The sequence below is a fragment of the Bufo bufo genome, chromosome 1 (assembly GCF_905171765.1).
Source record: "Bufo bufo chromosome 1, aBufBuf1.1, whole genome shotgun sequence".
NCBI lineage: Eukaryota > Metazoa > Chordata > Amphibia > Anura > Bufonidae > Bufo > Bufo bufo.
Genome location: NC_053389.1, coordinates 789,740,825 through 789,768,043, shown reverse-complemented (window position 1 = coordinate 789,768,043; position 27,219 = coordinate 789,740,825). Strand labels below are relative to the sequence as shown.

The 27,219-nt window shown below is 44.4% G+C and overlaps 1 protein-coding gene across 1 annotated transcript in view; it reads left to right on the top strand.

The window, feature by feature from the left end:
• Window positions 1-27,219, top strand: part of LOC120986405 (potassium channel subfamily T member 2-like) — a 160,958-nt gene that overhangs the window by 40,470 nt on the left and 93,269 nt on the right. Inside the window, exons 2-7 of the mRNA XM_040414957.1 lie at window positions 15,488-15,567; window positions 15,862-15,964; window positions 17,103-17,150; window positions 18,861-18,909; window positions 19,796-19,855; window positions 24,108-24,182. Of these exons, the coding sequence (XP_040270891.1) occupies window positions 15,488-15,567; window positions 15,862-15,964; window positions 17,103-17,150; window positions 18,861-18,909; window positions 19,796-19,855; window positions 24,108-24,182 (415 nt within the window). The remainder of the gene's footprint in view (window positions 1-15,487; window positions 15,568-15,861; window positions 15,965-17,102; window positions 17,151-18,860; window positions 18,910-19,795; window positions 19,856-24,107; window positions 24,183-27,219) is intronic.

The following is a 27,219-nucleotide window of genomic DNA, read 5'->3' as shown; positions in this document are numbered from 1 at the left end:
GACATATCAAATGTGTGGGGGCAGTAAGGGGGCTTGATTACTGAGAAAGGGCATGACTAGTGTGGAGGCACTAAAGGGACATAACTACTGTGAGGGGTCCTTAAGGGGCATGATTACTGTGTGGGGGACACTAAAGGGGCATACTACTACTGTGTGGGTGCACTAAGGGGGCATACTACTACTGTGTGGGGGGCACTAAGGGGGCATAACTACTGTGTGGGGGTACTAAATGGACATAGCAAATGTGTGGGGGCACTAAGGTGGCATATCTACTGTGCGTGGGGAATAAAGGTGAATAACTACTCTGTGGGGGCACTAAGGGGGAATAACTGCTGCGTGGGGGTACTAAATGGACCTATCAAATGTGTAGGGGCAGTAAGGGGGCTTGATTACTGAGAAGGGGCATTACTAGTGTGAATGCACTAAAGGGACATAACTACTGTAAGGGGTCCTTAAAGGGAACCTGTCATGTGGATATTTGATTATAATCTAACTAATTATATACCATCATTAACTACTAAAAAGTACCTTAGATGTATTCACTTACTGGTGTGACAGATGGTTACCTCATAATATACACACAAAGATGCTGCAAGCTAATGAGCTGATTTGAGTCCAGCGTGATGTCAGTGAGTCCAGCGTATATTTAATTCAGAGATATAGTCACTCCCCTGCCCATCTGCTGCTGAGTCATATGGAAACAAACTGTCATTCAGCAGCAGGTGGGCGGGGAGAGTCAGGAGCTCATGAATATTCATGACTCATCATTATCAGCTGGAGCTTTTCAATACAAGATGTTGGCAGATTGACTGGGTCAATTAAAGAAAGTGACCCAGCATTGTGCTAAGAGAATCAGTCACTTATTTATTTTGCCCTTAGTTAGGACACCATAAAACTGGGGACAGGTTCCCTTTAAGGGGCATGATTACTGTGTGGGGGACACTAAGGGGCATGATTACTGTGTGGGGGACACTAAGGGGGCATACTACTACTGTGTGGGGGGCACTAAGGGGCATAACTACTGTGTAGGGAGTACTAAGGGGGCATAGTAACTGTGTGAGGGCACTAAGAGGACTGTGTGGGATTGGGTATATAGATAGGTATTGGGCGGAGTTAGAGGCGTGGCTTAGTGCAAAATAAAGGCGCGCAGCTGATGTCCCTCCTTGGACTTTTTAAAAGTTGGGAGATATAGTGCCTGAAGTCACAATGGCGCCTGTGCTTCACAGCTAGTGCACGGCCTGATAGAACAGGCAATATTCTGCCTCCTGATTGGTTATCAGGCTGCCTGCAAAGCATTGTGGGAAAGCCTGCCGGCCTGGGCCGTGTTGTCCTCCGTCTTCATCCTCCATCCTGCCTCCCTTGCTAATCTACTGAATTTAAAAAGTAGAATGGCGGGCACTGTTTTGTGCAGTATGTCTGAAGCAAATCGCCAAAACTTCGGAATAATTTTGTAGAAGAATTGTAGTGAAATTGGTGATGAATCCGATGAGTTGAGAATTGATTCGCCCATCTCTAGCTGGCACCCATCTTTCCCAGATGCGATAGGTATGTGGATACAAAGAAATTCTGAAAACCATAAAGACGACTCGAGGACTTGTATATATTGGGGAGAAGCGCTCCTTCTTGTGCCCTGTGTCATCTCCTCCATGTTGTCTCCCCCCGTTGCCATGCCAACACCGGCTGCCATTGTTATCATCGCTGCTGCACGCTTCACCGGACGCTCGCTTTACCGTCCTCCATGTAAATGTGTTTCCCTCTCGCCTTCTGAGCAGCTAACTTCCATTTTCTTCCGCGCAGGCTTCCCGCTTGCGCATTTAATCTTCTCCGCCGTTCCGCTCTTTGGGCTGATAAACTGTATTTGTCATTTTTCCGTCAAGCGTGAAATCGCAACGTAACCTGCCAGAACGAACAGGTTATAGCGTTCAACGTTGGGGCGGCAGTCTGCTCCCCATCAGGTTCTCTCAGCTTTTTTGGGGAGGGAAACTGCTCAGGTCAAAAAAAAGGGGGCCCTGACCTGGTGAAAGTAGCTTCTGTCTATAATGCCCGCCCGCTGCTATCACGATACCATACCTTCTCCTTCTCACAAAACTCACTTCTCGCAACCATTTTACCTGCCCACAAAACATAGAACCCCCCCTATTAATAATCTGTACCCCCTAAGCCCTCATCACCTATATAGGCATATGGACTTGATAGAAAATGGACAACCCTTTGTATGTTAGGGGCCATGAAGCGGATGCTGGACTACCGTGGCTGTCGCTGACGGGGGCACGAAGGCTGGTGGTACCACTTGTGCTAACCACTCATAGGGTGCCTGTGACTGGCATGGGTGCTACTACTTGGGTGATCTTTGTGGCATGGGGTGGGGCACCAAGGTGGCTACCCATGGGTGCTCTGAGACTGGTACTTATGGATTCTAGGACACCAATGGGTAAGTGGGGGGGGGGGCGCTATAACTGGTATTCACAGAGGCATTGTAGCATGGCACTAAACTGGCACCACCCTAGCCATATGCAAGAGTGAATCTGTAAAAAATAAAAGCAACCAAACAGATGCACCGGGCACTAAACTGAGACTCAAAGCCACGCTGCTTACCGTAACCATGTGGGTGCACTATTTCGGCACTTACTTGCATGGCAGTATGGCATGTGGCATTGCATAGCTAGCTGAGCCCTGCTACTGGACGGGTGGTAATGTTATGGAGCATCCATAATCGGATTTCTGGAAGGTGAGGTGGAGGATGAATGTGCCACCACCCACACACCGGCACATACAATGTGCCATCACACAACAGCCATATCTGTAGCTATCCCACAAAAAGGTATTATTTGTAGATCTACTGCACCAGTGTATATTGGGGAGTGTGTTCCTGTTGTCATTCCCTTGGTTATACATCTAATTATATGGTCACGCAGGATGACTGCATCTTCTACAGGAAGCCGCGCGGTGTCACCAGCTCTCCTGGCAGTGCAGGGGTTAACGCAGACAATGCAGCCTGCAGCTGGGCGAAATTAGAGTCGAGGTAAAGACGGTGGCGCAGCTCCTCCGCCATGGCATGGCAGTTGCCGACATCTTATGTAACTGATATTGAGGCAGCTGGGTTCCTGCTGATAGGAACGGTGTGCTGCGTGGTCTGATGCCGCTGGTCACACCTGAGACCGGCGTAAACAGCATGCAGTGATAATGAGAGCAAGCCTTACAAGACGTTCAGGCTACAGGTTCACCAGATGGTGGGAGTTGTCATAAAACCGCCATATCGGTGACCTTAAAGGCACAATCTGTGGAATACTTAGTATAGGCCCCAAGGGGGAGAGAGGGAAATGACACAAATGTTCAAATCCTTGTCATGGTCCTCCCCCTCAGGTCCTGTTCTCCCTAGAGCTTTCCTGGTCAGATGAATGGAGACAAGTTCTGGAATGTCCAGGAGGCTCCTAAAAAATGGGAGACCCCCTGGATGTCTGGAAGTGCAGACAAGTCTCCTGGGTATCATGTAGTGATTAAAGAGGTTGTTCCATGAATAATGTGAAAAATATAAAGAGACATCATATAGAAGATGACAATCTCTTTGTAACAAAGCTAGAACCAGCCCTGTACCTCACATGGATCCAGAGATCTCCTCATTCATTGCTCTGCTAGATTTATATCAAGCTGACAGCTCAGGGGAGTGTGTTTTCTGCTGCAGCTAAGGGGGCGTGTCTCAGCTCTCCCTATCACAGCTCAGGGGGCGTGTACATGATCTCCTTATCACAGGTCAGGAGGCGTGTCTCAGCTCTCCCTATCACAGCTCAGGAGGCGTGTCTCAGCTCTCCCTATCACAGCTCAGGAGGCGCGTCTCAGCTCTCCCTATCACAGCTCAGAAGGCGTGTCTCAGCTCTCCCTATCACAGCTCAGGAGGCGTGTCTCAGCTCTGCCCATCACAGCTCAGGAGGCAGTTGAGGATGAAACTGAGAATATGCGGCCTTCTCAGTGAGAAGGTCAAATAAATGAGAAACAAAACAAACTGTAGGTGGCGCTATACAGATACATTTTATTGAATAACTCAGTGGCTATGCCAAATTTTTCATGACATGCAATTACAAAAGTATTCAGATCCAGGTGCTGGTTTGAAAACTGTAGAATATTTTTTATGGGACAACCCCTTTAAATATTCACCTCTCCTTATTCCTGCAATCCTCCTGACTCCAGTTGACAGCCAGGAGTCAAGAGGACTGGTCTGAGTTTATACAGAGAAGACTACATACATATATACACATAATGGTTTCCAGATTCCTGGAAGAGCTGGCAAATCTCCCAGGTGTGGCATGGAGAACTGCTTTCTTTTGCGAAACAGCCCTCCATGGCTTCAGATGTATGTGGCACTTTGATGCTGTATCATCAGACTCAGACCTGGCCCCCAAACGTGCATTAAAGGGGTGGGGCTTTAGTACTGGAAAAGGGCGGGGCTATGCATAAATGGGAATATGCACTTGTCTGTCACGAACGAGGGCTTCTTCACAATCACCATCTATGTCAGAGGCAGGGCCTTATAGGATGCCTTTCAGCATTACACTGACAGGCACAATGCACTGCACTACAGAGGCATTACAGTGTATTACACCAGCGATCAAGCACCCTAGTGGGACTAAAAAAATGTAGTAGAATATTTAAAATATTGCTTTATTAAAGGGTTTTTCGGACACTTTTTAACAGGATAGGTGATCAGTACCCGATCGGTGGGGATCCGACACCCAGGAGCTGTTTGAGAAGGCATTGGCACTGCTGTGAGCACCGCAGCCTTCTCGCAGCTTACCCTAGGGCAGGCTAATGATGTCACGTTCATCGGTCACATGGCCTAGGTGCAGCTCAGCCCCGATGATGTGAATGGGGTTGAGCTGCAATACCAAGCACAACCACTGTACAATGTACGGCGCTGTGCTTGGTAAGCTGAGAGGAGAAAGTGGCACTTACAAGAGCATCGGGGCTGATCGGCAGGGGTCCTGGGTGTCGGATCCCTGCTGATGGGTCATCAGTTATAGTCAGAAAACCACTTTAAGTAAAAAATAAAAACCTACAGAAAATACAAAATTGGTATTATGTAATCTAAATGGGCCTCAGAAAAAGGAGACAAGTTATAATAACTGCAAGGTGAATGGTATAAAGACAAACAAAAAAAAATCTCAAAAAATTATGGATTGTTTTTTCCATCTTCCCCCAATAAATGATACATATTATATGCCAACAAAAATACATTTCTGTGTAATTTATCTGTACAACCAGTTATCACAGATGGAAATGTCTCTGACTGAGGGATACAATGGTCAAAGTAAATGATGTTTAGTGTGTTGCCCTTTAAGGACCATAAGGGGGAAATCGCCCCATCTGTGTTCAGTCTTATGACATCCTATTGACCGTATGGATCGACCGCTCACGAATGTTACATTCAGTGAAAGTAATGGAATGTTCTGAGCATTCGATTCTGCGATTTCACAAAGGACGGGAAGGTGTGGGAATTACACTGAGGATCGTGGCCTGAGAAATTGCTTATTCGCTCTGTGCCTGTAGGTAATACAGAGCAAACAATCCACAATTAACTGTGTTCAATCCATTTAACAATTCATCACGTGAAAGATAGAACGTAGACAGCTGATTGGCCGGGATATGGCGCATATTCTGCCGCCAATAATCCGTGAAGAAGAGATAACTGGTAAAAGAGGGAGATAAGTGGAGAAATATGTGAAATTCACATCACCGCACTGGGGTCCTACCTTCTAAAAGACACTCCGGGGGTCCAGCTCCAGATCATACATGAACATGTGACTCTAGGGGCCACAGAGAGGATCCAAAGTATGTTCAGATGTTGGATAAATGCTATTACGGTTCACATGACGGAAATTGCCGGTGGAATTTTGGTGGCTGTGTGGCGTCTGCTTCCTATTGTTTTCAATGGGAGGCAGCGCTGCAGTTTGCAGGCCGGAGGTTTAAAGATGGGACATGACCCTTCTTCTTGTTGCAATGTGCAGACAGCCACCACCTAGAAGCTAAGCTGCAAGTGGGTCCGCGACATCTAAAGTCAAGTAAGTAGGCCCTTAGGGGATGTAACAAACAGAGCTGCTGCTGTAACATCTAACCCCACTAGCGGGCATCAGATCCTTGGTCAGGACCACCAGAGAAAGGAGAGTTTTAGTCCAGGCAGAAAGCTGAGGAGTACAGTTGTTCCAGTCGGTGCAGCTAACGCAGAACGGTTCCTGAGGGAGAACATGTGAACAGCATGCAGAGAGTACGAGAAGTAACCAGCCATAAGGACAAGGGCACCTGGTTTACCGAGCAACTTATATCAAAGGCAGTACAGAGCACCCTTGCTGAATTTAAAGGGCATCTGCCAGCAGATCTGTACCTATGAAACTGGCTGACTTCTCAGCTGAAGGCATCTGCGCTGGTCCCATGTTCATACGTGCCCACATTGCTGAGAAAAGTGATGTTTTATGTATGCAACTGAGCCTCTAGGAGCAATGGGGGCGTTACCGTTACACCTAGAGGCTCTGCTCTCTCCCTATCACTTTCTCAGGGAGCATTGCCTGTAATAGTCCCTTCATCAGCTGGATCTCTGTGTGCTGTCCCAGCATTTATTTCTTCCATTTAGATAAATGGCTGTTTGTGTTATTATATCATTATCATGTTGGGTAATGCTGCCACCCTGTGGTCATTCTCGTTATAGGTTTCCTCAAATGTATTATGTAAATTCCATTGCCTTTGCCCTCTGATCTACTCCTCCCTTTCTGTGACATCACATCCTGTGCTCTGTTCCTGTCGTTTCCTTTCCTGCAGCAGACTCAGAGCTGGTGAGAGCATTTCGTTTTGACCTCTAATGTCCTCTAGTATCCTCTAATTTCCTCTATCTGTTTTGCTCAAGGTAAACTCAATAAATTACCAAAGCATCTCCATTGTATTGTCCTCACTGGATTATCACATGCATGGTACCACGACCTAAGGGATATTAGTGAGTTCATCTTTCTACCATTGCTTGTACAGAGATTACCACTCACAACCAGTCAGAGACTTCTCTAACGTACATCTGTGGCAGAATAGTGAAAATGAAAGCTAAATCTACAGTCTTTGCAGGTCTACACGCAGTCTACAAGCAAGCTGAGAGCTGTCCGCCATATTACATGCACGTGGCTTTATAAGCACAGCGAGTAAGCGGAAATCCTTTCTTAAAGAGACAGTACCACTAAAACAGGAATAACATGTCCACAAGAGGCTCCTTGGATTTCTCGGTCAAGGGAACTCACCCTACTCCCAAAAACTCAGATATTCAGGAAGCAGGAGTCCATGTTCACTGAACAACAAACTGTACGATCTAAACGTGTTATCAAACCAACACAAAAGATTAGAGAGAACTTTGAGGCAACCAAAGAAGAGTTCAGTGACAATTTTAATGATTTATGGCAAAAAACTGAACACTATATAGCAGCTCTTTCACGCTATAACAGTGATGCACCAAAGTCAACCACAGCGTTGAATCATTTAACGAACACCTATGTCCGCTATCAGCGACTGTCTGCAAAGTACATCACTTTCCTGAGCGACTCCGATTTTGATGATGCCTCAGAAGAGTTGAGAGAGAGAAAGAATCTCCTCCAAGAGAAGGATGCCTTAGTACAAGACACTAAGAGTAAGACAGAACTCCGCATCGCACACTTACAAGAAGTGAGATCCCATCGATCAACTTCAACCAAATATACGATTTTATCTTTCAAAACCTGTCGTTCCGGAAGGTCGGCGTTACATGACAAGCTTATAGAGATCCGGGCAGAATCAGAAGAAGCTAGTGTAAGAAGTTCCTTTGCTAAGAAGGAGCCTAAGATCACAAAGAAGAGAGCAGAAATGGAGGCTGAGATGGCAAATAAGAGAGCAGAAATAGCAAAGAAGAAAGCAGAAATGGGGAAGATGGAGGCAGAGACAGAAGCCCAACTAATAATTCTCCAAACAGAAAGGGAAGAAGCAGCTACCTTAGCTAAACTGAAGGTCTTCAAGCAAACATTAGGGCAAGGCTCCGACCTAGACTGTTTCATCCCAGGAGAAGTGAAAGACCCAGCTGACCGCACTGCCAGATATGTGTTAAGGCATCGCCTGCTCCCCCTGCTAAATCGCATGTACCAACACCACTTTCTAAATCACCAACTGGGTGAATCCACAGAGCACCAGATATCGTCACCCACCAATAACAAGGTAATTTCTAGCGTCGAGCCAGCTGATCCTCCAGAGACTAAACCGCAGCTTAATCCTTATGCCACATCATTCTGTCCTGATCAATCTAAGCCTTATAAGCCAGAGCATCTACATGCCCCAGAGACACCACAATGCAATCCAGCAACAAGGAATGGGAGATCAGATATGTCGGACTTTGCCAGATACATGATGTGCAGGGAGCTGATATACATTAGTCTCTCAAAGTATGATGACCATGCTGAAAACTATAGAGCCTGGAAATCGACCTTTAAAGCAGTAATCAGCGACTTTAACGTCACTGCCAAGGAAGAACTTGACTTGCTTATGAACTGGTTAGGCCCAGAATCAGCTCAACACGTAAAGACATTAAGAGCAGTTCATGCAGGCCACTCAGAGGAAGGTCTCGCTGCAGCATGGAAGAGACTTGAACAGACCTATGGCAGTTCTGAAGCTATAGAAAGCGCCTTATTCAAGAGACTTCAAGCCTTCCCAAAGATAACTAGCAAGGACAATCGCAAGCTCCAGGATCTGAGCGACCTGCTAAAGGAATTAGGATTGGCTAAAATGGACCCACATCTGCCAGGACCGAGTTACCTTGATACTGCCCATGGTGTCAATCCAATTGTATTGAAACTACCACACGGCATGCAAGAAAAATGGGCAGACCAGGGCTCCAGATACAAGAGAGAACACAATGTGTCTTTTCCCTCTTCATCAGTGACCAAGCTCGGAAGAAGAATGATCCCAGCTTTGACTTTACAGAATCCACTCTACCTGCTTCATCATCATGCTCAAGGTATGACAACACAACAAGTAAACGTAGAGACTTAACAGTATCCGTTAGGAAAACAAACGTCCCACTTATTACAACCTCCACTACTAGGAAGGACACCCCCGTCCTTAAAGAAAGGGACCCTAATCACATGTGCCCTATCCACAAAAGACGTCATCCTTTAAAAGAATGTCGTGGGCTCAGGGCAAAGACTTTGCAAGAACGCAGAGAGACACTCAAAGAGCTTGGAGTGTGTTACAAGTGTTGTGCTTCGTCAAGTAATATGGCAAAAGACTGTAAAGCTATAATCAGGTGTGCAGAATGCAACAGTGACAGGCATGTTACAGCAATGCATCCTACTTTGCCCCTAGACAACGCACTACCTCAAGCCGCAACCAACACCATCACACTTCATGGCGGGGAGCCACTTGCTCAAAAGCTAGCTACGACTGTCTCCTCTTCCTGTATGGAAATATGTGGCAAAGAGACTGGTTCCAAGTGCTGTGCAAAAGTGTTTGGTCAACGTCTACCCAGAACGGCAATATAAAAAGGCCACCAGAATGTATGCCATTATAGATGAACAAAGCAATAGGTCTCTGGCGAAACCTAAATTCTTTGAGATCTTTGGCATAACGGCAGAAGCAACACCATACACCCTAAACACTTTTTCTGGTCGTGTAGAGACTTATGGCAGAAGGGCCACTAGATACCCTATCTCCTCCATTAAAGGGAATGTTCATATACTCTTGCCAACATTAACTGAATGCGACCAGATACCCAATGAAAGATGAAATTCATACTCCAGAAGCTGCATACCATCATTCCCACTTAAAACATCTAGCTAATGAGATTTCTCCTATGGACATGAATGCTGACGTCCTACTCTTGCTCGGGAAAGACATTCTGAGAGTCCACAAGGTGTGGCAACAATGCAACGGTCCTGACAACACCCCATATGCACAGAGACTCGATTTAGGCTGGGTAATTGTGGGCAATGTATGTATAAATAAGAGTCACAAACCATCTCAAGTGAACTCCTTCAAAACTTTTGTGCTCAAAAATGGTCGCACAACTCGCTTTAAGCCAATTGTTTATCATTACGAGGTAAAGGAAAAGCTTTCTAACCTCCTTAAGGCACCAGATATCATTCCTACCCTTTAGGATGATCAGTGTTTTGTACAACACCAGAGGACAACAGATTGGCCTTGTCCATAGATGACAAAGAGTTTATTAAAATAATGGACAATGGATTATTCAAAGATGCATCTAACCACTGGGTTGCACCTTTACCTTTCCGTGCTGTAAGATCCAGACTTCCTGACAACCGGGAACAGGCACTATCCAGATTCATCTCCTTGCAACATACAGTATGTTAAAAAAAACAAACCCGAAATGAAAAATCATTTTGTGGCCTTCATGGAAAAGATATTTCACAATGACCATGCAGAGCCGGCTCCACCTTTGCAAGAGCATGAAGAATGCTGGTACCTTCCCTCCTTTGGAGTATATCACCCATGGAAACCAAACCAGATAAGAGTGGTACTCGACTCAAGTGCCAAACATAATGGCGTATCTTTGAACGACGTCGTTCTCACCAGTCCAAACCTGACCAATAATCTGGTAGGAGTACTAATGAGATTCAGAAAGGAGCCAGTTTCCATTACTGCAGACATTGAACAAATGTTCCATTGCTTTATCGTACGGCAAGACCACAGAAAAAAAATTACACCAGCAAGGAAATGGTTGAATACTGCATGAAGGTGAACGTGTTCAGTAACAGTCCTTCACCTGCTGTTGCTACATATGGCCTACGCAGGGCTGCCTCTGATGGCGAGTCAGAGTTTGGGAAAGAATTATAGGCATCACCCGCAAAATATTAAACTGTATGCTTAAGGACTCAAGCTTATCAAGGCTCACCCATGAGACTTTGATTACCTTCCTAGCTGAGGTATCTGCTATTGTCAATGCAAGACCCCTTGTATCTGTATCTATGGATCCAGAATCCCCTGCCATTCTCACTCCAGCAACCCTTCTCATTCAGAAGTTTGGATCTATTCCTAATCCACCTGAAGAGTCTTCTTCTGGTAACCTATATCAGAAACGGTGGAAACATGTTCAACATCTGTCCAACTGTTTCTGGAGCAGGTGGAAAAAGGAGTACTTAACCCTTCTTTAAGGACGTAGGAAGTGGCAGCAGGTCAAGCCAAACTTACAAATAGGAGATCTTGTTCTCTAGAAAGACCAGAAGGTGGAAAGAAATTCCTGGCCTATGGGTCTCATTTCAAAAATCTTCACCAATGAAGATGGCAAGGTACGTAAGGTGGGAGTGACCATCGCAAAACAAGGCGATCCCAAGTCCTTCATCAGGCCTGCATCTGAGATTGTTACCCGTTGAGAAATTATTTAATCTACCTTGAGGAACCTTGTAAGAACTTTTCTTCCATTTAGTCGTCCATCTCCAGACTATTCCTAAAATTCGAGACATTGGACTGTTCCTGTCCACCCATTCTAGTTTACTGTGTTTTCTTTATTGCCTTTTGTTTTTCAGGTTCCAGTATTTTCTTTGAACATCATATGGACATTCATGTTAGTATATAGTGTGAAATCCTAGGATTTCAGATGGGGAGTGTGCTTGTGTTATTATATCATTATCATGTTAGGTAATGCTGCCAGCCTGTGGTCATTCTTGTTATAGGTTTCCTGAAATGTATTATGTAAATTCCATTGCCTTTGCTCTCTGTTCTACTCCTCCCTTTCTGTGACATCACATCCTGTGCTCTGTTCCTGTGGCTTCCTTTTCTGCAGCAGACTCAGAGCTGGTGAGAGCATTTTGTTTTGACCTGTAATGTCCTCTAGTATCCTCTAATTTCCTCTATCTGTTTTGCTCAATTTAAATTCAATAAATTACCAAAGCATCTCCGTTGTATTCTCCTCACTGGATTTTCACATACAAATGGTACCACAACCTAGGGATATTAGTGAGTTCAGCTTTCTACCATTGCTTGTACAGAGATTACCACTCACAAACAGTCAGAGACTTCTCTAACGTACATCTGTGGCAAAATACTCTGCAAAGGGAACCCAAACCCACTGACAGCTTACACAACCCTTCATCTTCTTCTAAGGTGATTGTCTCACACGCAATAGCACTGGAAGCAGAGAACGTGATGGGAAAATATGGATTTTTTTGTTGTGTGGATTGCACTGTGGACCAGAAGATGAAGAAAACATCAAGATAGAGAAAAATATGGCCAGGCTGGAGGTTGATTGAAAGACTGAGTGACCAGGTCTGGGCTTGTTAGTAGGAGGTAGAAGCAATAGATGCTTCTTAATAAACACGCTGACTTCCAAATTGAAGAAAGATATGAACACTGGGGACTGGCGAGGGAGCAGCTGGCGCTCTCGTACGTATAAGTGACCATTTATGAAACGTTGAGGAGACTTTGAGATCATTAACTAAGGAAGCATTCACATCACCATTATTTTTCCGTTCTTCTGATTTGTGCTGCATGCAGTACTTTTTTCCCCTCTAAAAAAACTGATCTCAGACGGAAATCATTCAAATCCTTTTTTTTTTCTTTCTTTCTTTAATTCCTGTTCTTCTGACGGATCAGAAGAACGGTGATGTGAACTCTCCCTTTGAGATACATTATACTGTAGAGTACCAGGACGACTCATTACATTTCTTCAAAGAGAAGCATAGAAAGAAGGGGGACGTCGAAATGGCCCAACAGCGAACCAGATGATCTACCAATGCCCACACAATAGTTGGCCCTACAGGTCTAGCAGAAGACAACCTGATTTGCAGGAGACTTTGGCGCCAATCACTTACTTATAGTCATCAATAACCTATTACATCTTATTGATTTGTCCAGTGTGCCCAAGTGAAAATAAGAACCAAGGCCAAGGTGGTGGAGGGACAATTGTCCCAGATGCTGGATGTCAGGAGGTTATCACCTCTGATTTACAAAATATGGGCCCTGGTAATGAGATCTGCCGATGGCAGTAGGGAATTAAATTTTCCTGCTCTCTGCCACTTTGCTCTGTGACATCTTAGTAAAAGGTAGATATCGGGAAATTGCTCATAATACCATTCTATATTACACAAGAAAAAGTGTTTCTTAAAATGTAGAATCACTTAAAGGGTGAAGAACAGGGGGTTGCCATAGACACTGCACTTGGTATAGCCAGTGCCAACCCCGCGAGACACAGACAGTCTACATTACAAATCAAGAAGTCTAGTTAAACAGAGCCTCTCGGGTCAGAAGATGAAGGGTCATCCAGAAGGGTCAACTGCATTGAGGGTGTCTAATAGATCTAGAAGTCGTAGCAAAGACTAATGACTTCTAATGGATTTAGCCGCCAGAAGTTCAGTATCAGCTTCAATTCGAGGATTTTTATTTTTTTTGTGTGGCAAGACAAGGGATTATGCGAGTACAATACGCCGCAATAATTTATTTTGAAGTAGGGTTATTTAAAGGAGATGAAGGATGTACAGATGATGCTGCTAAGCTGGCAGGCAATCAATGCCTGCTGAATAACAAGGCTTGAAAAGCCAGAAGAGATGGTTTCTGCTGAGAGGAGCCAGAGAAATTGAGCGTAGAAGAAAGGTTCAAAAGCTGGGAAAATGTAGGATGAAGAAGTAGTCTCATTGTGTACCAGATGTACCCAGTTGGGTATTACTCATTTTGCCAATTGTAATGGTTTTATCACTTCAGAAGCAGACTGTAACACAATGGGGTGTGGACCCACTGAGCCTACTGAATGGATTTGGTTTGGGGCCACTCCTGAGGGGGTTGTCAAGGTGGACCCCTGGTTTTCATTCTTTCACCCCCATATGAGGATCTGGACTTTACTGCAGGGGCCATTGAGCCACTAACTGTAGGATTAGGCTCTCTTCAGAAGCTGCTGACCCAGGCTGGTCAAGAGACACCGGTCCATGGCACCAAGAGGACAAACAAGAGCGTAGTCAGTGGACAAGCCAAGGTCAGGACAGGCAGTAGGTAAGGGCAGGTGGCATAGGGCCAATACAGTGATCAGGCAGCTATGACAGACAGCACAAGGTCAATCTGGTAAACAGGCAGAGGTCAGAACAATGCAATAGCGAACCTTCACAGGACTAGACAAGCTAAGAACCTATAGCTCAGGAACCTTCCCATAGGGAAAGGTGCCCTATATAACCCAGGGAATGATGCCGTTGGATGGGGACAGAGTAGACCATGTGCAGGCTGACCCTATAAGAACTTGGGGGAAAGAGCATGTGACCTAAGGGAGTGAGCAGTAGGAAGCAGACAGGAACGGACTGCCTTCCGGGAGAGAGGAGATGCCAGCGGGTACAAACTGACTTCTCAGAGTTGCCTTCAACATGTCTGGAGTCTAAAACTCCAAAAGCTTCTGAGACTCTTCTAGATGGCCACCATGGGAGTGTAAAAAAGTCAGCCTGGGACTGCAATGTGGGCAACCAACACCTCTTGCTATCTCAGTAAGAATCACTGTGATGATCTGAAGGTCTGTTTGCAAAGTACTATTGAAGTTGGTGGGGGCTGCTGGACAAAATATTTAGTTGGGACCCCGTTCCACCTCTAGTGCCCAGCCTACCTGATCCCTAAGTGTGGGATTGTGAAAAAGTAAACTTGGCAGTGTCACTGGGACTGATATTCGGGCACTGTGGATGTCACGGCAGTGGGGGCAATAAACATCCCTTGCTATTACAGTATGGGGTCACTTTCAATGTCTAATGAATAGTACATGTTCCGACCCCTTGGGTCCGCTGAGTGTGCAGGTGTTTTCAGTGGGGACAGGAGAGTGAGCTACTGCCAGACACCTCTGATGGGTGCTCATTTCCATTGCAGACAAAGCACCAGGCCTGTTGAAATGCCATCAGCCAACACCTACTACACATTAGATCTTCGGCTGGTCCTGCTGAATTGGCGATTTTGGGTGCTGTTAGTCTAATTTTTATGAACATCTTTATATTTAGCTCGGATTAGTGTTGCAGACACCACCTCATCCCCTACCACAGCTGCAGATAGGAGAGGAACTTCTTTAGACTTCTGAGGGATCAGCAACATATATTCATGCTCATGCCTTCACCTCTAGGAGGCCCAGGATGTGTCCTTTGTGCTAATATAGCCCTGACTGTATATTCGAAAGGGTGAAATAAAACATTTCTGACAACTTGAAGGGCCTTCAAGCTGGATACATTTTCCTTTTGAGTGTCAATAACATGCCCTCTGATGGCCTTTAGGCCTTGGGTTGTAAGCTCCACTAGCGATGGGAAGTGACTTGCATGTAAGTGCATTACACTTAGCATGAGAAGAGGATTAGGACATTGAAAATCTGACCTGTGATTTAATGTTATAGTTCTCAACTTTTTATGACTTCAGTGTGGCCTGGATTTAGGGTTGTTACTACATTAATGCCCCCTTTATTAAGTTATAGTAGCATTTGAAATTATGTCCTGACATTACATGGGTGACATTCTCTCTTTTTTAATTCTATTTTTAGGGTCCAAGTAGAATTTTATGTGAATGAGAACTCCTTCAAGGAACGTCTGAAACTGTTCTTTATTAAAAATCAGAGATCAAGTAAGTATTTAATACACAACAGAATGATAAGGGTATATAACATGGAATATGCTCCTCTCACCACCGGGTGACCTAGACAAGTGGGAGGGGCTATGTGACATGGAGTCTGCTCCTCCTACCATGCGGTGACAGGGAAAGAGGAAGAAGCTAAGTAACATGGAGTCTGCCCCTCCCACCACAGGGTGACCCAGACAGGAACAGGAGCTATACGATATGGTTTCTACCCTTCCAAGGTGGCACTACTATGGGGCTCCCTGGTGCAAGCTTTGCCTACTTTACCTTTGTGTTTTCCAGGTTTGAGGGTCAGATTGTTTAACTTCTTTCTAAAGTTGCTGAGTTGCCTTCTGTACATTATACGAGTATTATTGGATGATCCAAGAGAAGGCAAAGTCAACTGGTGAGTACGTCGGGCTCTGGGATCACTGACCTTTCATCACTTATCGGGGATTAGCTGCCATACACATAAGACGTGGCCATTTTGCACCATTTTTGGCCCACCATTATCTTAGAATTATACCCAAACATTGTTGTCAGACCATTGTCTGCCCCAAGTCTCATCTGCCAGATTATTTTGCCCTTTGTCGACTGAAACTACAAGTGTATGGCATGTTTAGCTGAATTCGACAGGCCGGTCATAATCTTATCTGTATGACCAACTTTACAGTGTTCCAATCTATCAGTCCTCGACAGAGGGTCTTCAGGACCATGACTGATCGTCTACATGGCTCTCAGGCTACAGTTACTTACACTGGTGGGCCAAAATCTGTGGGATCGGACAACTTTTATCTAAAGTTGGCCAGCTTAAGTGGAGCCACCGGACTTTGAGTACTAAGTTCTCTCAGCCAGTGTGATAGGCTCCAGCTCCATCAAGAGAGTCATATCAGCACTTGAGACGTGCCAAGAGGGCTATGCAAGGAGTAGATTGTCAGAGCTGCAGTAAGCAGACAGCTTGAAAAAGGTAAGGTGTGGCGGGCAAGGGATATTCTAGAAGAACAGTATAGATTACCTATCCTCAGCATAGGTCATCAATATCTGATCGTGGGGGTTCGACTGTTTGAAGAGGCCATGGTGATCCGGTGAGCGCTGCGGCCTATTCCGAGGCCAGTGATGTTCAGTGAAGTTCATTGGTCACATGCCCTAAGCGCAGCTCAGTCCCATTCAAATGCAATACCGAGCATAGCCTCTATACAATGTATGGCGCTGTACTTGGTACATTGTGAGTCAGACCCCCACCGATCAGATAGGTCATCAGTATTGTACTCCTGGAAAATCCCTTTAAGGCTGATTTACGAAAGACTGGACGGCCCGGGTTACGGACTCCCTTTGTAACTCCTGTATTTTTGGGCTCATTATTTCATAGCGGCCCTCTTTCAGCACTATTTTTGGATTCTCTTTATAAGCTGTCTCTCTCTGCCCTGAAATCTCTCACCTCATGTAACACCGCTCCGGCAGCCCCTGTGCTTCCTGCTGTTCCTGTATTTTTAGAGTCGCCTCTTCTCTGCGCTGCTCATCATATTATACCTTCTTTATTACAGCTTGGACTGCCCCAAACAGAACTACTCTTCTCAGCATAAATTCGATTGGTAAGACTTGTGGCATACATGAGGTCATCACGGTTTTGTTTTTTCTATGACAGATTTAACCCTTTAAATTTGAACCCTTTAAGCAGGGACATGGACAGAGCTCATAGGGCCCCATATCAAAGCTTAGTATGGGGCCAAACCCCCACCCTTCCCCCAACGAGTTGTATGACAAATTGCAATTTTTTTTACGTGGAGACAACAGGCATAAATACATTGATGTATCCAACTCATGCATATCTAAATCCTCTGCACATGATATATTTGAAAACTGCCAGCCTGCAGCCACCACTAGGGGGAGCTCAATGCATAGGAAATCTGACAGTTACCATTAAACTAAGTGAAAGCTGTAAGAAAAATCTCTATGCACAGAGCTCCCCCTAGTGGCAGCTGCCGAAAATGAGGATTTATGTCACAAACAGAATAAGTTCAGCGCTAGGCCTCATAGCATATGAATGCCCTTTTTACACCTGAAAAATGGCATAAATGCATTGACAAATCCTCCACATGCATATCTAAATCCTTTTCACATGATATATTGCTAAACTGCCAGCCTGCAGCCACCACTAGGGGAGGCTCATAGGAAATTTGACAGTTACCATTAAAATAAGTGAAAACTGTTAAAAAAAATCTCTATGCACGGAGCTGTGGTGGGTGCTGAAAATGAGGATTTATGTCACGAACAGAATAAGTTCAGCGCTAGGCCCCATAGCATAGAGTTCAATCTGAATACCCTTTTTACACCTGAAAACTGGCATAAATGCATTGATGAATCCCCCTCATCCATGTCTAAATCTTCTTCACATAATATACTGTATTGTAAAACTGTCTGCCTGGAGCCACCACTAGGGGGAGCTCAGGGCATAGGAAATTTGACAGTTATTATTAAACTAAGTGAAAGCTGTAAAAAAAAAAAAAATCTCTATTCGGTGAGCTCCCCCTAGTGGTGGGTGCTGAAAATGAGGATTTATGTCAGTGACAGAATAAGTCCCCATGCATATCTAAATCCTCTTCACATGATGTATTGCAAAACTGCCAGCCTGCAGCCACCACTAGGGGGAGCTCAGTGCATAGGAAATTAGACAGTTACCACTGAATTAAATGGAAGCTGAAAAAAATCTCTATATCTCTATTCGGTGAGCTCCCCCTAGTGGTTGCTGCCACAAAATGAGGATTTTTGTCAGGAACAGCGCCGGGCCCCATAGTGTGGTCTTCCTTTATGATAGGTACTCCCACCGCCTTTAAATTAAGCGAGCTTTTCTCTGTGAGATGGAAATTTAAAGGGTCTCTTTGTGTCATGACGACAATAGAAATAAGCTATTGGGTGCATTTGTACTCATGTATGACCTCCCCTCCTCCAAACTGCTGCAATCAATAAGCCCTTTGGTCAGGACACCAGCCCCATGACAGTTCATGTGATGCCCCATAGGCTCATGTATAGCGCCTCTCTGGAGGACCCAACACATGCATGAATTACACAGCTAACCCTTTGATTTCAGTAGGCACTGTTTAATGCTCCTTTTCACCTGCGGTGGCACTGCAGGATGTCTGTTCAGCTTATCGCTGGAGGTTCCATCAGCAGGACATCCTGTGATCGCCCATCTACAAAATGGGATAACCCCTTTAAATGTAACGCACTGTCACATGCGGTCTGTGGATACAGCACTAGAGAAGAGTGGGGCATCACTAATGCAATCACTACTTCTTTTTTAGGACTCCTATTATTTGGGTAAACAGGCCCGTCCCTTTGTGGGGTCTTCAGGTAAGTCTGGCTATAAATTACAATCTTAGTGCTCATACATCATCCCCTGACACTCATTAAGGATCTCGTCCAGGTCCTTACGGACTAGCTGAAGTATGCGTTCACTGTATGGCACCACTGCATATGCTTACTGTATGGAAGTATTATATGGGCGCTGTGTAATGGTATTATATAGTCATTATCAGGGCAGTATTATATGGGCACTGTATAGTGGTATTATATAGTCACTATTGGGGAAGTAATAAATGGGCACTCTATAGTGGTATTATATAGTCATTATCTTAGAAGTATTATATGGCTGCTGTATGGTGGTATTATATAGTCACTATTAGGGCAGCATTATATGGGCACTGTATAGTGGTATTATATGGTCACTATTCGGGCAGTGTTATATGGGCACTGTATAATAGTATCATATGGTCACTATTCGGGCAGTGTTATATGGGCACTGTATAATAGTATTATATGGGCACTATTGGGGCAGTATTATATGGGCTCTATTGGGGCAGTAATATATGGGTGCTGTATAGTGGTATTATATAGTCACTATCAGGGCAGTATTATGTGGGCGCTGTATAGTAGTTTTACATGGTCACTATTGGGGCAGTATTATATGGGCGCTGTATAGTGGTATTTTATGGGCGCTGTATAGTGGTCACTATCGGGGCAATATTATATGAGCACTATATAGTAGTATTATATAGTCACTATCGGGCCAGTATTATATGTACGCTGTATAGTGGTATTTTTTGGGCGCTGTATAGTGAAATTATATGGTCACTTTTGGGGCAGTATTACTCTTCATATCTCTCTTACACATGATATGAGCCATCCCCACACAGATCTGTATCTACATCATGTAACTATTCATTCTGTGTTTTATCAGGTTCTAGTTGCGTTAATAAGCTTTATGGAAACAATGCTCCTTACCTACCTGGGATATAAGGTAAGTCTCCATCCCCTGCATCCCAATGTGTACATTTCCAGTTTAGTGGTGCTGCATGTCTCTCTTGTATCAGTTTTACTTTCCTTACATCCCTTCGTTATCCTCCCATGTCTTCTACATCCCGTTTTCCTCCTTCCTCCCCTCTCGCTTTCCTTACCTCTGCCTCCCATTCTATTGTTTTCCTTTCACACCTTAAAGGGGTTGTCACTTTTTGTAAAGGCTCAAAGAGACATGACAAACCTCCTCCGATTCTCCACTACTCTTGTTCCTGGTCTTTCTTGACACAGAGGAAATGACCGCTCAGCCAATCAGTAGCGGAGGCAGGTCACCCCTGTGGCCAGAGATTGGCTGAGTGGTCATTTCCTGTGTGCGGAGAAGAACCAGGAAGTAGAGACCAGCAGGGGACTCTGCAAGGGCTGAAACGGGAACAGTGACTATCTGTCTGTCTATCTACAGTGCATTCAGAAAGTCTTCAGACCCTTTCACATTTTTAATATTGAGACCTTGTTTTTCCCGATCATTCTTCCCTTAATCCCCCATAATGAGAAAGTGAGAACAGAATATTAAAAATGTTTGATAATTTATTGAACAGGAAAAAGTAAAATCTTGCATTGACAGAAGTATTCAGACCCTTTACTCAGGACTTAGTTGAAGTCCCTTTGGCAGTGATTACAGCCAGGCTCGGACTGGCCCACAGGGGAACAGGTGAATCCCCCGGTGGGCCCCTGAGCAAGGTGGGCACCTAGTCTGTCAACCCTTTTACAAGTGGCACATGGCACAGTAGACTTACAGCACTAGATATAGATAGGCAGTATAGAGCATCTCAACCAGCCTATTTTGATATGAAAACCTGGGCACATAATTTAACAAAGCACCCAGTTTATTATTATGGACACATTGGGTGGCTGAGATGACTTTTAGATATAAAGTCAGGCTATCCATGTCCTCTTTCCCCCAGGGACCTGCCCTCTCGAAGTCACTGCATGGGCCCTTATAATTATGTAATAATCATTGTAGCGTCTTGCTCTTTCTAGTATTCGCATGTAGCTTTATAGTGGGACCCCAAAATGAATTTTACTGGTGGGCCCTAGACACCCCAGTCCGTCTTCTTGGAGTTGATGCCACAAGGTTTCCACACCTGCATTTGGGGATTTTCCACCATTCTTCTCTGCAGATCCTTTTAAGCAATGTCAGGTTGGATGGGGACCGTCGGTGGACAGCCATTTTCAGGTTTCTCCAGAGATGTTCGAGTCAGGGGTCTGGCTGGACCACTCAAGGATATTCAGAGAGTTGTCCCTAAGCTGCTCCTGTGTTGTCTTGGCTGTTTGCTTAGGGTCATTGTCCTGTTTGAAGGTGAACCTTTGGTCGAGTCTGAGGTCCAGAGCATTGTGCATTAGGTTTTCATTGAGAATATCTCTGTACTTTGTTCCATTCAGCTTTCCTTCAACCCTGACCAGTCTCCCTGCTCCAGACACTTAAAAACACCTCCACAGCATGATGCTGACATCACCATGCTTCACTGTATGGATGGTATTGGGCAGGTGATGAGCAGTGCCTGGTTTCCTCCAGACATGATACTTAGAAGTGATGCCAAAAAGTTCAGTCTTGGTTTCATCACACCAGATAACCTTGTTTCTCACAGCCTGAGAGTCCTTTTGGTGCTTTTTTGCAAACTCTAGGCAGCTTTCATGTGTCTTTTACTGAGGAGAGGCTTCTTTCTGGCTACTCTGCCACAAAGTCCCTCTATATATCGCTCGTCCCAGGTGTGGGAAATGCCAAGTGGTATGTTGTGGCCTAAAATGTCTCTTTATGTGTGTCACGATGCTCCTACCTGGATACTGCTGGACCCTAGGCTTTCGCTCTGAAGCTATAAATAAAGGGAATGATTGAGGGATAAAAGAATAACTTGAGTCTAGACCTTGAGATGAAGTTCAATGGCAGCCATACTTTGCATAAACGTTCTACAAAACGGTTTACAGGCTTTGTCTTGGTTCCAGCAGGCTTTAGCATGAAACTGGCAGGCAAACTCCACTCTGCTACATCTGTTTCTCTCTGAATCTGCTGTACAGACAGGCTGGCTGTATAACTCAGCTTTTTCTGTATACTGCACTTCACTGCACTTGTATACTGCACTTCACTGTAGTCTGACTCTAGGTTATGCCAGTGAACTTTCCTCCTGGCTCCTGATGCTTCAAACTTTGGCCTCCATGGCCAGCAGAGCAGAGAGTGCTCTGGCTGGCTTGGGCACGTCCAGCAGAGACATGCCCTGCACACCTTTCCCTAGCAGGGGGTAAGCTAGACTGACTCAAACTCCCCCCCCCCCTTCCTGCAGGAAGTGGGACTTGCTGCCACCTGTTGGTGAACCAGGCACATTACATATGAACATAACAGTTGCAAACAGATTGGGAATGCACACTGTGGAGGACCTGGAATGAAATGCATAGATGACATTAATGTTAGCAGACACAGATAGAAGCCGGGTGCAGAAGTGGTAACACCACTCTGGGGTGTTACAGAAGTTTCTCCCATTTACATACAGGATCTTTGGAGCTCAGCCAGAGTGATCATTGGGTTCTTGGCCGCCTCTCTCTCACCACGGCCCTTCTCTTCTGATTACTTAGTTTGGTGTGATGGCCAGCTCTAGGTTGTTCCAAACTTCTTCCATTTAAGAATTATGGAGCACCGTGCTCTTAGGAACTTTCAGTGCAGCAGAAATGTTTTTGTCTCCTTCTCCAGATCTGTGCCTCCACACAATCCTGTCTCTGAGCTCTACAGGCAGTTCTTTCCGCCTCAAGGCTTGGCTTTTGCTCTGATACTCTGTGAGACCTTGTATAGACAGAGCTGTCTCTTTCCAAATCATGTCCAACCAACTGAATTTTCACTGAATTTCCAACTGAATTTGCAACAGGTGACTTCATTCAAGGTCTAGAAACATCTCATAGATGATCCAGAGAAATGGGAGGCCCCCAGAGCTAAATGTCAAGTGTCATAACAAAGGGTCTAAATACTTAAATCCATGGAAAATGTTACTTTTACCATTTTAATAAATTAGCAAAAAAAAATTAAAATAGTTCTGTTTTCACTTTCTCATTATGGTTTCTCAGCAGGTGGTAGTAGGGTAGAGCCTGCACCTTGGCGATTTCCTCCACCGTACAGACATTGGGAGCAGTGACTTGCAGATTGTGTAATTGCCGGATGGATAATGTTATATACAGCAATTTATTTCTGCCGGGAGGATAAATCTCTGTCAGGGTCTATTTGAAATTCTCGTGTTCTCGCCACAATTGATTTTGATAATGAGGGACGGGTAATTCCATTTTAGGCTCATTGTCCTCATTGTCTTAAGTGTTCAGTCTCTTTTAATTACTATTGATGTGCGGGGGGAAAAAAGATGTCTGAACCACACGTCAAATGTCCGTCAGGTAACTTTCTATATGCTGCAAAACCTTTATGATTCCGACCCTTAAAGGGGTTGTCCCATGAAAAATATTCGACATTTTTTTACTGAACACTTTTGGAATTGCAGGAATTAAAAAATTTTGTATAGCCAGTGAGCTATTCAATAAATGTATCTGTATAGCGCCACCTGCTGTTTGCTCTTTTTTTCTAAATTCTTTGTCCAGCTGACTGGACACACACGCTCAGTTCTATCCTTTAACTACCACCAACTGCAGCAGAAAGGACACATCCCCTTAAGCTGCCAGCTTGAAATAAATCTAGCAGAATGGTTCGAGCAATGAAAGGGGAGATCTCTGGATCCATGTCAGGTACAGGGCTTTGTTAGAAAGAGGTTGTCATGTATTATATGATCTCTAATGTTTTACACCTGTTATGGCGTGACCCCTTTAATAGGTCTGCTTGCGACTGTATTGGACGGGTGTCTCTTTGCAACCTGTGTAAAGAATTAGGACAGCCCCTTTAAGAATACCCTAGGACAGTGATGGCTAAACTCCGGCAATCCAGCTGGGGTGAAACTAAGAATCCCAGCATGCTCAATTCATTTCTATGGAGTTTTGGGAACCGCCAAGCAAGTGTGCATCTTGGGAGTTGTAGTTTTGCCACAGCTGGAGGTTAGCCATCACAGGTCAAGGACTACGGAGGCTCAAACCGTGAAAACTTACCGCGACCGCATAAAAGCTATACAGGTGACACCATGTATTCAGGGTGAGATGAGTGCCTGGCATATACAGCGTCTGTAGATATATATTATTGTTGCAGTTACATATACCTGGTATTTTATTGTATATTTTAGGGCAACATCTGGGAGCAGCTGCTGAGATTCCCCTTCATTCTTGAGATGTTCAATACTCTGCCGTTCTTTGTCACTGTAAGTATAACCCCCCTCCTCCGCCTGATCTTCCTCACCCGGTGACCCACACATCCCCCATCACCGCAGCTCCAGTGGTTCCCCTATTAATCTGCAGACAGGCTGTGAGCAGTGATCCGCCATATACGTGTCCTGGAAGCCATTCATGTGGAATAAGAGCCTTTTTATATGGGAATGTAGGTGCGGGCTTGTATAACGCCGCTTATTTTTAGTGCTTTTAATGCCTCGGGCCACAGAGGTTCCTGCTCGCAGGTTATTCTGCAGGCACCCAGCCAAAATCAGATGGGTAAATGCGGAAAAATGTCCAACTTGGAGGCTTAACAAATAACGCAGGGAAACTGCACAGGAAGAATGGGGGTCATTAGAAATGTATTCAGCCGCTATATTGTTCCAGTAAAGCCAGGACAACCAATCAGGACCTGGGCGCGTAGGGCGGATCAGCCATCGCTTTGCTGCCGGCCTGACACCTGGGACTTGTGACCACTGATCCTAATATTAATTGCGGTATTATTTATACATTGTATAGCACTGTTATTAGACTTCCATATGTATAGTGCTGTATGAGGGTATTATTTCAGCACTGTATGGTGGTATTATTTCAGCACTGTATGGTGGTATTATTTCAGCACTGTATGGTGGTATTGTTTCAGCACTGTATGGTGGTATTGTTTCAGCACTTTATAGTAGTATTGTTTCAGCAGTGTATGGTAGTATTATTTAACCACCTCAGCCCCCAGTGCTTAAACACCCTGAAAGACCAGGCCACTTTTTACACTTCTGACCTACACTACTTTCACCGTTTATTGCTCGGTCATGCAACTTACCACCCAAATGAATTTTACCTCCTTTTCTTCTCACTAATAGAGCTTTCATTTGGTGGTATTTCATTGCTGCTGACATTTTTACTTTTTTTGTTATTAATCGAAATTTAACGATTTTTTTGCAAAAAAATGACATTTTTCAGTTGTAAAATTTTGCAAAAAAAACGACATCCATATATAAATTTTGCTCTAAATTTATTGTTCTACATGTCTTTGATAAAAAAAAAATGTTTGGGTAAAAAAAAAATGGTTTGGGTAAAAGTTATAGCGTTTACAAACTATGGTACAAAAATGTGAATTTCCGCTTTTTGAAGCAGCTCTGACTTTCTGAGCACCTGTCATGTTTCCTGAGGTTCTACAATGCCCAGACAGTACAAACACCCCACAAATGACCCCATTTCGGAAAGTACACACCCTAAGGTATTCGCTGATGGGCATAGTGAGTTCATAGAACTTTTTATTTTTTGTCACAAGTTAGCGGAAAATGATGATTTTTCTTTTTTTTTTTTTTTCTTACAAAGTCTCATATTCCACTAACTTGTGACAAAAAATAAAAACTTCCATGAACTCACTATGCCCATCACGAAATACCTTGGGGTCTCTTCTTTCCAAAATGGGGTCACTTGTGGGGTAGTTATACTGCCCTGGCATTCTAGGGGCCCAAATGTGTGGTAAGGAGTTTGAAATCAAATTCTGTAAAAAATGACGAGTGAAATCCGAAAGGTGCTCTTTGGAATATGGGCCCCTTTGCCCACCTAGGCTGCAAAAAAGTGTCACACATGTGGTATCGCCGTATTCAGTAGAAGTTGGGGAATGTGTTTTGGGGTGTCATTTTACATATACCCATGCTGGGTGAGATAAATATCTTGGTCAAATGCCAACTTTGTATAAAAAAATGGGAAAAGTTGTCTTTTGCCAAGATATTTCTCTCACCCAGCATGGGTATATGTAAAAAGACACCCCAAAACACATTCCCCAACTTCTCCTGAATACGGAGATACCAGATGTGTGACACTTTTTTGCAGCCTAGGTGGGCAAAGGGGCCCATATTCCAAAGAGCACCTTTCGGATTTCACTCGTCATTTTTTACAGAATTTGATTTCAAACTCCTTACCCCACATTTGGGCCCCTAGAATGCCAGGGCAGTATAACTACCCCACAAGTGACCCCATTTTGGAAAGAAGAGACCCCAAGGTATTCGCTGATGGGCATAGTGAGTTCATGGAAGTTTTTATTTTTTGTCACAAGTTAGTGGAATATGAGACTTTGTATGAAAAAAAAAAAAAAAAAAAAAATCATCATTTTCCACTAACTTGTGACAAAAAATAGAAAATTCTAGGAACTCGCCATGCCCCTCACGGAATACCTTGGGGTGTATTCTTTCCAAAATGGGGTCACTTGTGGGGTAGTTATACTGCCCTGGCATTTTCCAGGGGCCCTAATGTGTGGTAAGTAGGTAAATGACCAGTGAAATCCAAAAGGTGCTCTTTGGAATATGGGCCCCTTTGCCCACCTAGGCTGCAAAAAAGTGTCACACATGTGGTATCTCCGTACTCAGGAGAAGTTGGGGAATGTGTTTTGGGGTGTCTTTTTACATATACCCATGCTGGGTGAGAGAAATATCTTGGCAAAAGACAACTTTTCCCATTTTTTTATACAAAGTTGGCATTTGACCAAGATATTTATCTCACCCAGCATGGGTATATGTAAAATGACACCCCAAAACACATTCCCCAACTTCTCCTGAGTACGGCGATACCAGATGTGTGACACTTTTTTGCAGCCTAGATGCGCAAAGGGGCCCAAATTCCTTTTAGGAGGGCATTTTTAGACATTTGGATACCAGACTTCTTCTCACGCTTTGGGGCCCCTAGAATGCCAGGGCAGTATAAATACCCCACATGTGACCCCATTTTGGAAAGAAGACACCCCAAGGTATTCAATGAGGGGCATGGCGAGTTCATAGAAATTTTTTTTTTTTGGCACAAGTTAGCGGAAATTGATATTTTTTATTTTTTTCTCACAAAGTCTCCCGTTCCGCTAACTTGGGACAAAAATTTCAATCTTTCATGGACTCAATATGCCCCTCACGGAATACCTGGGGGTGTCTTCTTTCCGAAATGGGGTCACATGTGGGGTATTTATACTGCCCTGGCATTCTAGGGGCCCTAAAGCGTGAGAAGAAGTCTGGAATATAAATGTCTAAAAAATTTTAC